This window comes from Apiospora kogelbergensis (genome assembly GCF_038363985.1).
Source record: "Apiospora kogelbergensis strain CBS 113332 chromosome Unknown utg000001l_segment0_segment0, whole genome shotgun sequence".
Classification (NCBI taxonomy): Eukaryota; Fungi; Ascomycota; class Sordariomycetes; order Amphisphaeriales; family Apiosporaceae; genus Apiospora; species Apiospora kogelbergensis.
Window position 1 is genome coordinate 6,266,709 of NW_027117418.1, and position 10,964 is coordinate 6,277,672.

Genomic DNA, 10,964 nt, shown 5'->3' on the forward strand with positions numbered 1-10,964 from the left:
GACTATTCAAGCTCCAGAAGGCGGATTTTTGATAGTAGCTTGGTCCCAGGTATGCGGACGGGGAATTATGAGCCTTTGGCGCCTAAGCCACATCGGCAAGCGCTACCGCCACATTTGGGGGCCACCGCCCACCCCGCCAGTTGCGCAACTGGAGCTGCCTTCACCCTGAGCTGCGCCCGGCCTACGTACGTCCTCCCCTCAAGCTCCATCCCGATTATCAATACTCCACGAAGTGATAGTTGAGAGCTACTCCTATCACGCTTTCAAGATGCCAGGCCCTGAAGTCCACCATCTGTTCCACCGGCCAATCGCCGACCATTCCTTCTCTGCGGACCGCAAGATCCTCGCAGTCGCCAAAGACTCGGCTGTCGAGCTTTATGGGAAGGTTGGAAGTGCCTTCAAGCTCAAGGACGAGTTGAAAGGACACGACAAGACCATTACGGGAGTCGACATTGCGCCCAACAGCGGCCGTATCGTTACTTGTTCTCAGGGTGCGCACCGAATGCAGTCACTAGCCCCGTGACAGTGCTGACACTGCAACAGATCGAAATGCCCTCGTCTGGGAGCCTTCCCCTACAGGCTACAAGCCTACACTGGTCCTGCTTCGAATTGCCCGAGCTGCCACTTTCGTTCGATGGTCGCCGTCCGAGACCAAGTTTGCCGTTGGATCGGGAGACCGGGTCATTGCCGTCTGCTACTTCGAGGAAGAGAACGACTGGTGGGTTTCTAAGCACCTGAAGAAGCCGATCCGAAGTACCATCACCACTGTCTCCTGGCATCCCAACGGTGTTCTATTGGCTGCCGGTTCCACCGATGCCCATGCTAGAGTTTTCTCCAGCTTCATCAAGGGTGTCGATGCGCGCCCGGATCCTAGCGTCTGGGGCGAGCGGTTGCCCTTCAACACCGTCTGCGGCGAATTCATGAACAATTCGGCCGGTTGGGTCCATTCTGTCGCTTTCTCCCCAAGCGGTGATGCCCTAGCCTTTGCCGCACATGACAGCAGCATCACTGTTGTCTATCCTACTGCCCCAGAGCAGCCGCCTCGCGCGGTTATCAGTATCAACACGCAGCTTTTGCCGTTTATGAGCCTGATCTGGTCTTCCGAGAGCGAAATCGTTGCTGCCGGTTATGACTGTGAGGCCTTCCGTTTCCAGGGTGATGCCTCAGGGTGGCAATTGAGCGGTACCCTGGAGTCGAAGGGTAGACCTGGATTGGGTGACGACGAGCGCGAAGAATCCGCTTTGAACATGTTCAAACAGATGGATCTCAAGGGTAAAGCAAAGGACGACACACAGTTGAAGACTGTCCATCAAAACACCATTTCGACTGTGCGAGCCTATGAGTCTAATGACGGCAACGTCACCCAGTTTAGCAGTAAGTTTGACCGCTGCTCTCCTTGTTTCTAAACGCTAACATGAACAAAAGCCAGCGGAGTGGATGGAAGAGTTGTGATTTGGGCCCTTTAGAGTATACCCCAAGTAGATGGTGAGACATACTAAATGAAAGAGAACCTGTTCATCTGAGATATTTCCAGTGTCCCTTGTATTCCTGCAAACGAGTTGACTGTAAGGCCGCCATTCTATAACCGCCTCATTCTGACACAAGCATGAGGTAAGACAAGATACAGAGGGCGAGGGGGAATCGGTCGCCCCCTCGGCATGTATTTTACTTTGCTATAATTCTCAATTTTCCCGGCCCGAGATACTTACCAAAGCAACCAAACTTGAGCTACGAAAAAGATGCAGGCCACTAAGTCGCCGAGTGAGTTCATCTATCAGCAGAGAGAGGACATCAGCCCGCGTCATGCTGGGCCCCTGGCCCTGCGAGCTTCCCCGAACGTCAAACGTAAATTGAGTTACTGGGAAGCGCAGGGTGTTCCAACCTCACTTACCACTGAGCAAGGCATCCGAGTTCAGGGGCACGATGGGTTCCTACAGCGAGGTCCCGACAACACTACACAAGCCCAACTCCCCAGGAAGGACACACCAGATTGGCTTGCCAGTGCCTTTTCTCCACCCACAGTTCAGCCAGCCCAACAGCTTTCTGCAGAGTGTCGATCTACTCTACAGTATGCTTGGCAATCACCGCCTTACATACCTTCATCGCTGTCGCACCATCTCTCATCGCACAGGCCTGGGACCAATATGGACTACCAGATGGACTGTGATGGCCCGCCCAGTGACCAACAGCCGACAACTTTTACACCAGGCGCCCGCCACCGCTCCATCGCCAGCGCAGCAAGCCATGGGAGTAGGGATTCTAACCAAGTACCCCAAGTCTATATCGCCATTGGGAGAATCCACGAGATCTGTCTGCGGGCTACGAGTATTTACCTCAACGCCCTTGACGCAAATCGCCGCGCACGTGAGAGCTGCCCTGCCCTCCCCACGACGCCCAGGACTCTGTTCAATGACAACAACGACAGCAGCAATTGCAACACGGGCAGCCACGCGGGCAGCCCTTGCCACCATCCACAACAGGACGAAAACACAACCCGGCAGATCCCCCAGCCGTCCAATTCATTGCTGAAGAACATCAGCATCATCTGCAACCAGCTCTGGAAGGGCTCGCAGCGTGATCGGCTGGATGTGCTGAACGTGGAGCGCGAGGCGGCCAAGACCATGGCGCTTCTGTTGGAATGGGCCGAGACGGTGGTGCTGGGAGATTACGACGAGTGGGCGCTGGCAGGAGAAGACGCGTTTTGGAAGGTGGTGCATGCTGGTCGCCATCTCTGCGACTGGTTGGGCGTTCAGGAAAGCATAGAGGCCATGAACGAGTTGGAGACGCAATTGGCCAGTGAAGTTGGTGGCATTAAAGGTGGTGGGGGAGTATCTACAACAGAATAGGTCTTACGCGGATATGACGGGCCTCTAAACAACGGATGCGCAGGAACACAATAGTTCGATGCTGCTTCAGGTATTCATTCGCCCAGCCGTCTGCGTCTACAAATCGACGGATGCCTGTTGGTGGTGACAGGTGGGGTCCACTACTTCTGTTACTTTAGATCTGGGGTTTAGATGACGACATGATTGAATGAATCCCTGAGCTGTGGATGCTGAACTATCTGTCAATTGATGTACATATAGAAGCCAGGCGCAACAGAGAGCAGGCTGTGCCTGTTGGCGCGGACTTGGCTCCTCCCACCAGGCGGTCGGAATAGCCCCGGCTGATCAAAGCTGCCTCCCGTTCTAGCCATTGTGCCTCTTGCTGGGCCAGCAGTGAGTGGTGAGGAAATCAAGTGCCCGGCCGGCCAGCACGGGGCAGTATGTAACGGGAAGACCAAACACGCGCTAAATCTAGCTGAATCCATGTACCCAGTTTCTGCCTACGATACCTACAAGTACCTACAGTGGGGGCCATTGCGCATGCCCAGGAGCAAGAGCTGAGACTGCTTTGCTTTGCGGGCGGCTTATGCCACTGTGTCGCGACTGGGACTGGGAGGTACAATTGAAAGATAGCTGTATGTATGAGCGACTGAGGCAATGAACCCATAAGATTGAAACACGACGCTGCTAATATTTCCATTGTTTTCTGGCCAAGCCGAGGATAATCCTTCAGGCTTCTTCTTCTTCTTCTTCTTTTTCTTCTTTCTTCTTCATCACTTCTCTCCCTGCAACCACCTACCTCATTCTTTGGATTCCGGAGCTACCGCGCCGAACCTTCGTAGCTGACGACAACCCATCCTTTGTCTAACATCGACGCTATCCCAATCCCCCATCGACCACCGAAGCTCGAAGCTTCCTCCGACTTGATATGACCACCGCATCTCCGAATACTAGTACGCGATAATGAGGGCAGTCAGTAGACCTCTGCCGGCGCCGGGAGGCTGGCTATGGCGGACGGCCTTTTCCTATCTTCTGGTAGCCTGCTTGGTGCAGATCCTGTTGGTGCCGGCCGCCGAGGCCAAGGATGAACCCGCCATAGTCGTCACCGACTTTGACCACAGCCCATTCAACATCAACTACTTCAAGGGCTCCGATACCGTGCTCTTCCAAGACCGGGAAGCCGGCGCCATTTACCGTTCAACCGATGCCGGCGCCAAATGGACCAAGGTCGACGAGATCGGCGATGGCAAGGCCTACGCTCTGGTCATGCACGAATTCGACCCGACCCGAGCCTACGTTCTGACCACAGGCAGCACGCATTGGAAAACACGCGACCAGGGGAAGACATGGGACACTTTCTTCACCGATTCGAAGCTGAGCCGCGTTGATTATCGCACCGATTGGCTCAGGTTCCATGCTACAGACCCGGATCGCATCCTCTTCCACGCCATGGACTGCCCGGCTATTTTCTGCGATGAGTTGGTCATGTATACCACGGATGGATTCAAGACCGATGCCAAGTTTCTTCGCGCCGGCATCAAGGACTGCTGGTGGGCCAAGTCGACCGATCTCTTCTCTACCACGAACGCGGACCATGACAAGTCCAGGATCCTCTGCAATGTCATGGGCGAATTCTCGTTTTTCCACCAGGACAACCGGCTCCTCATATCCGACAACTATTTCAGCGCAAATGCTCACGATGGTGCTTCTGATGGTGTCGTACAAGAGTTCGAACCCAAGATGGATGGCTCCAATGTCGTGCGTGGTATTGCCAACCTGGCAGTCGTGAAAAAGCACCTGCTTGTTGCCACAAATGCCAAGAATACCGACGAGATGGCTCTTTACGTCACTGACGACACTGAGAAATGGCACCGAGCCGTCTTCCCATCTGATCACACCCTCAACCAGGGGGCATATACCGTCCTCGAGGGCACCAACTACAGCATCCAAATCGATGTTATGACGGGACGTCCGGGCAATCCGATCGGTGTCATGCTTACCAGTAACTCCAACGGTACCTACTTCACAAAGAATATGGAGCACACGAACCGCAACGCTCGTGGCCACGTGGATTTCGAGAAGATCTCCGGTATCCAGGGGATCTTCATGGTCAACCAGGTTCACAACTGGAAAAAGTTGAAGAGAAGGGTTCGACCAAAAGGAGCTGACAACCAAAATAACTTTTGACGACGGGCGGACATTCGAGTCTGTGAAAGAAGGCGACAGTGAGCTCCACCTTCATTCGGTGACAGAGCCGAACAATGTTGGTCGTATCTTCTCGAGTCCTGCTCCAGGACTTGTCATGGGTAACGGCAATGAAGGGAAATATCTGGGTGACTACTTGAAAGAAGCTAGTCTCTACGTTTCTGACGACGCCGGAAAGACGTGGATCAAAGGTCCGAAAGGCCCGCACAAGTATGAATTTGGCGACCAGGGTTCCATTCTCCTCGCTGTGCATGACAGCCAGGAAGACGATGTTGGTGAGGTCAAATACTCACTGAACCACGGAAAGGACTGGAAGACGCTTCCGCTACCAGACAAGCGTAAGATTAGACCATTCTTCCTAACCACCACCCAGGACTCTACCAGTCTAAAGTTCATACTCACTGGGGAGTCTGGATCCAAGTCTTCGCCCAAGTACCATATCTTCGCCATTGACTTTGAGGGCATGCATGAGGCTACTTGCAAGGAAGGTGATATGGAGGAATGGTACGCACGCAAGAACGACAAAAACGAGCCAACATGCATTATGGGCCACAAGCAGAAGTTCCACAGGCGCAAGAAGGATGCCGAATGTTTTATCAAAAAGGAATTCACGATGCCTGTCCCTGAGTTCGAAATCTGCGAATGCACTGACGCCGATTTTGAATGCGACTTCAATTTCGTCAGGGACAAGGATGGAAAATGTACCCCGGCTGGCCCAGTAGTTTCCCCGAGGGTGCCTGCAAGAAGAACGACCCGGAAGAGACATTTAAAGGCTCGTCTGGCTGGCGCCTCATCCCCGGCGACGATTGCAAGCGCAAGAGCGGTGCGCAGAAAGACGATACCGTAGAGCGGAAGTGCTCTGAAGCAACCTCGAGTCCGTCCGGCCCACCAGCCAGCGGAAACATCACTAACACTCAAGTCGCTATCAAGGGAGATTATGATAAATTCGACAAGCACTATCTCGAGCGGGGTGACGGCAGTCAAAACAAAGACGAGACCATTATCATGAGACCATACAAGGTCAGCTCTGGCAAGGGCGGGCCCATCATGATTACCCACGACCATGGCAAGACGTGGAATACCCCCAAAACGCTTGAAAAAGCCGACGTGTGGTCCATTACGGGCCACCAGTATGTGAAGGAGATGGTCTTCTTCATCAGCCACAAGAAGGAAATCATCTACACACTTGACTGGGGTAGGACCTTCAGCAAGTTCGATGCCCCTACTCCTCCGGACTTGGGTAAGGACGCAAGGCCCCCCCTCGCTTTTCATCCTGACAACAAGGATTGGCTGATCTGGCACGGTCTCAAGTGTCCTTCGGGTGATAAGGACCATTGTCATCTTGAGGCATCCGTTACTTTCGATCGTGGCGACCGATGGACAACTGCCGCTCGATTCGTCAAGAAGTGCGAATTCACGGGCGTCAAAGCGTACGAAAATTTTGGTCGCGGGAACCCAAAGGAAATGATTTGCATCAGGAAAGCACAAGAGAACAACGACCCGTCCACCCCCAATCAGCTCGTCTGGAGTGACGACGCCTTCGAATTTAAACAAGAGGTTCGCCAAGATAACGTCAAGGAATTTGCCACCATGGCGGAATTTATCGTTGTGGCAAGTGAAAACCAGACGGCAAAGACGCTCATGGCATCAGCGAGTGTAGATGGAAAGAAGTTTGCCGAGGCTAAATTTCCCTATGGGTTCGAAGTCCCGCACCAGCACGCATATACTGTCTTGGACAGTTCGACACATGCGGTCAACCTCTTCGTTGAAACCCAGGACGCGAAGCACCGAAAGTTTGGCTCAATCCTCAAGAGTAACTCGAACGGAACTTCTTACGTATTGAGCGTTTCTGGCGTGAACTGCGACCAGAACTACTTCGTGGATTTTGAGAAGATGCTGGGCGTGCAGGGTGTCGTGCTGGTCAATGTTGTCCAAAACCAAAACGGCGACTCGTCCGAGGGGAAGCGGCTGCAGACGAAAATCAGCCACAGTGATGGCGCAGAATGGTCATTTCTTCCACCACCAAGAAAGGGTCTTGACGGCAAGGCCTTCGCGTGCTCTCCAGGCGATGAGGGTAATGAGAACTGTGCCCTCCACATCCATGGCTACACCGAGCGACTTGATCATAAGAAGACGTACTCATCAGAGTCGGCTGTTGGCATCATGTTTGGTTGGGGTAACGTTGGTCCGATCTTGGGAGAGGCCAAGGATGCAGACACGTTCATGACTACCGATGCCGGCATCAGCTGGAAGATGGTGAAGAAGGGACGCTGGATCTGGACCTTTGGTGACCAGGGATCTATAATCGTCCTGGCCCAGCGTGATACACGGACGAAGACGGTCTCGTACACGCTCGACGAAGGAAAGACGTGGGTGGAGCACCAGTTTTCTGACAAAGAGACTGTTATCAACGACATGACAACCCTGCGTGCCGGCTCCTCGCGGAACTTTTTGCTATGGGGTCACCAAGGGGACCAACTGCTCACGGTGAATCTGGATTTCACTGGACTGAGTGACAAGGCCTGCCGCGTAGACGACGACTTGGCCAAGTCCGATTATAACATCTGGACGCCTGCGCACCCCACACAACCTGATGGCTGTCTCTTCGGTCATAAAACGCAGTATCTGCGCAAAAAGCCGGACAGGCAATGTTTCAACGAGCAAACATTACACCATACCTACAGTTCCGAGATCTGCCTCTGCACTCGGCGGGATTTCGAGTGGTAAGCGTTGTTTCTTTTACTTTTCCGGGGATATTGTGAATTACATACTGACAATCGCCAGCAACTACAACTACGAGATGGACCCTCACAAGCAATGTAAAAAGTGGAGGGACTTGAAGACATTACACTTGAGCAGTTCTGCAGAGAAAACCCCAACGCCACGGAGTTCTATGACGCAGCACGATTCCGACGCATTCCTCTCACCACCTGCCGTGGTGGTAACGAATTAGATAAACAAGGCGAGCCTCAAGCCTGTCCCGGTCACGAGGAAGAGTTCGAGAGGGAGCATGGAGTGTCGGGCGTGGCCATCTTCTTCGCCGTCGTCATCCCCATTGGCCTCGCGGCGGCGGTGGGCTGGTGGGTATACAACAATTGGCAGAGCAAGTTTGGGCAGATTCGGCTGGGCGAGCAGAACAGCTTCGACCACGAGGCGCCCTGGGTCAAGTACCCCGTCATCGCCGTTTCGGCGGCGGTGGCGGTGGTGGGCGCGCTGCCACTGCTGGCGTCGAGCCTCTGGCGCAGCACGAGGTCGTTCATCGGGCGGGTCTCGGGCCGCGCCGACTCGACGGGCGGCTCCTACAGCTGGCTGCGGGGCAGCGGCGGTGGGGCGCCCCGGAGGTTCACGACGCGCGATAGCTTTGCGCGCGGGCGCAGCGATTATGCCATCGTGGATGAGGACGAGGGCGAGCTCCTGGGCGACGACAGCGACGAGGAGGTTTGAAGAAGCAGCTAGCCAACGGATGAGGAGGTGGCGGGGGAGGAGGGGATGCTCCAGCACATAACATAGGTGCTCGCATGTTCTACATGGTTCATGTTCTATATGGTCATTATTGTCTTTGTGCGTATGGTGTAGCAAAAGAGGCATGTACGGCGCTCTCTACTGCGGTGGCTTGTTTGTCCCTGAAGGCATAGGAAAGGGAGGCGGGGGAGTAGTGCCGGAGTCGACATCTCATTTATTTTTGTATTACAAATTAGAGGAAGTAGCAGGCAGGCAGGCAGGCAGGCGGGCGGGCAGAGACGGGAATGTCAGGTTATAGCAGATGGCACGTATAGCTACCTAACTTGGTGACATATGTGTCGACATATGGTGGCTTGCATGTAGCTGAGCACCCAATAAGAGCCTCAGCTATATGTGCCAATGCAATGGTTCCTCCTTACACAAGTGCTTACAGTGTAGCATCGCTTCGACGTGACAAAATCAGGACAAAGGCCCGGCGACGGGAGAGAGAAAAGGTTGACGGCATATGCATGTCCTGTCTCTCCTGAGACATGCAGTCGCGTGTTAGTTTGCAGTAGTCCTGTGTCTCTGTCTCCCCTAGGTCCCCTCTCCGGTGGACATGCAGTTAATATGGAGAAAGCAGCCGGACAACCTATCGTCGTGACCCTCCGGTCCGCCGTGGCTGGGTAGCCATGCGCCATGCGCCGTGCGGGTTCTGATGTCTGATGCGGGCAGGGCCAGATATGTCTTCGCCACCAATCCCTGTCTCACCAGTTTTTCTGACAGCTGAGCCTGCCACCTGCTCTGTCTGATAATGCGCTCGGACGCTGTTGCTAATCGCTCGCTTATTCAAGCACCTCAGCTTTAAACCAATCATCTTCGCTGCGAAAACGGACCCCCTCCCTCTTGGATGACCCGTGGCATAGGAACCCTAGCGTCTAGGCATGTACCTGCAGTAACGCATGTATGTACGTACAAGTAGCAGGGGACCGGTCGGTGCCTTTGTCAGATCAATCGTAACATGTCGATCAAGCGTCAGCGCTCCTCTTGACCGCCGCCCGCAATCGGCCAGCAACCCCGTACATATCACAGGGATTGACAAGACAAGCAAGGGAATTTTTTTGGTGGATTGTGGATTGTTGATGCCCTGGCTCGCATGGCCCAGCATCTCGAATGTTTAGCAACTATCTCTATAGCCTGGTTCTGTCCGAACCGCTGATTTCACCTCCTCCCAGCACCAACGCCATACCATGATCGATGCATCCCTTTACGCCAATAAATTCCAAATGATATCTTTATGACACACGGCACAATGCCACCGGTGATGATTGCTTGGCGAGGAAATGCCCACTAACGAAACCGCCCTGGGAAAATATGATACATAGGAAAAATGATGACCAGCGACTAACAATCTCAAGTTCGCGTGACCCGGTGCCAGAACCGTTTCATGGCACCGCCTTCGTAAACCGGGGCTGCCGACTCGTCGAGCTCGCTGAAGAATCTCTCGTAATCGGCCTTGGACTTGGCATCTGTCGTGTAAGGTGTCTGGCCAGAGGCACCATCGCCACGTGGGGACGAGTGTGAAGGCCTACCGGCACGCGGCTGCACGTTTCTCTGCCAGCCATATATCTGGTCCTCCGAGGCCCGCAAGTCGGGTCGGGTAAGCGTCATTCGCAGCGTCATCTCACGTGAATCCGATGGTGCTTGCTGCGAGCTCTGCGATTCCCTAGTCGGTGGCCCATCGCGACGGGAGCCTGCGTTCTTTGCCGCTTGTTTCTCCTTCTCCGGCGAATGGGGCGTTATGGGTGTGTCCGGATCTGCCGTGGACAAATCATCACTGTAAATGGAGGAGCGGTCGTCCGAGAGGAATGTCTTGAGCTTTTCCGAATCGTTCGAGAGTCTCCGCCGTGAATGTCCTCTTTTCGGTTGCAGCGGTTCCGAGTATGTTCTGGGGTGGCCGTGGCCGTGGCCGTGGCCAACATCGTTGGAAGGGAATCCAAACTGGACGGCTTCGTCAAACTTCTGAGGCGATGACAAGTACGCACGCAGCTTCAGTCGGGCCTCGGGGTCCTGGTAATGTGCCGCAGCAGAGTCAACGGAAGCCATCGACACATGCGAAGCCTGCCTCGGTGTAATGAGAGACAGTGCCCGGGACTTTCTTCGGTTCTGCTGGCTCTGCTGATCGGCAGCCGCAGCTGCAGTCGAAAAAGATGGTGCTCGGTTCATGTCCTTCGTAGTAGGCCGGCTCAGCGAGCCCGGCAACTTCCCAAATGGATTCTTGTTGATGGACAAGCGACGGCGAATCGAAGGCCGGCGCTCTTTTGGAGGGGTCGCCATTGTCTCCCTGGGAGGGTTGGCGTGGTAGTCGTCGACGCGAAGGCTCAAGTCCAGATCCTCATCTTCCTCAAGCCACCGGAAGCTGTCGTAGAAAGAGTTTCGAGCAGCCACATGGTGCGCTGGAGGGTCTTGTAAGTCACTAGCACGGGAATCCAT

General features: G+C 54.3%; 4 protein-coding genes across 4 annotated transcripts; 3 read left to right on the forward strand and 1 right to left on the reverse strand.

The window, feature by feature from the left end:
• Nucleotides 1-268: 268 nt before the first annotated feature.
• On the forward strand, nucleotides 269-1,466 carry PG998_002017 (uncharacterized protein; the record flags this gene model as incomplete). The annotated part of the gene is made up of 3 exons (XM_066868835.1): nucleotides 269-491; nucleotides 544-1,374; nucleotides 1,426-1,466. The coding sequence occupies 3 exons, from the start codon at nucleotides 269-271 to the stop codon at nucleotides 1,464-1,466; spliced, it is 1,095 nt and encodes a 364-aa protein (XP_066737250.1).
• Nucleotides 1,467-2,144: 678 nt separating this feature from the next.
• Nucleotides 2,145-2,846, forward strand: PG998_002018 (uncharacterized protein; the record flags this gene model as incomplete). Its single annotated transcript, XM_066868836.1, has 1 exon — nucleotides 2,145-2,846. One exon carries the CDS (start codon nucleotides 2,145-2,147, stop codon nucleotides 2,844-2,846), a length of 702 nt encoding a protein of 233 aa, XP_066737251.1.
• Nucleotides 2,847-3,788: 942 nt separating this feature from the next.
• On the forward strand, nucleotides 3,789-8,474 carry PG998_002019 (uncharacterized protein; the record flags this gene model as incomplete). The annotated part of the gene is made up of 5 exons (XM_066868837.1): nucleotides 3,789-4,943; nucleotides 5,032-5,649; nucleotides 5,715-7,753; nucleotides 7,815-7,849; nucleotides 7,993-8,474. 5 exons carry the CDS (start codon nucleotides 3,789-3,791, stop codon nucleotides 8,472-8,474), a joined length of 4,329 nt encoding a protein of 1,442 aa, XP_066737252.1.
• A 1,410-nt stretch (nucleotides 8,475-9,884) lies between these two features.
• Nucleotides 9,885-10,964, reverse strand: PG998_002020 (mucin; the record flags this gene model as incomplete). The annotated part of the gene is made up of 1 exon (XM_066868838.1): nucleotides 9,885-10,964. One exon carries the CDS (start codon nucleotides 10,962-10,964, stop codon nucleotides 9,885-9,887), a length of 1,080 nt encoding a protein of 359 aa, XP_066737253.1.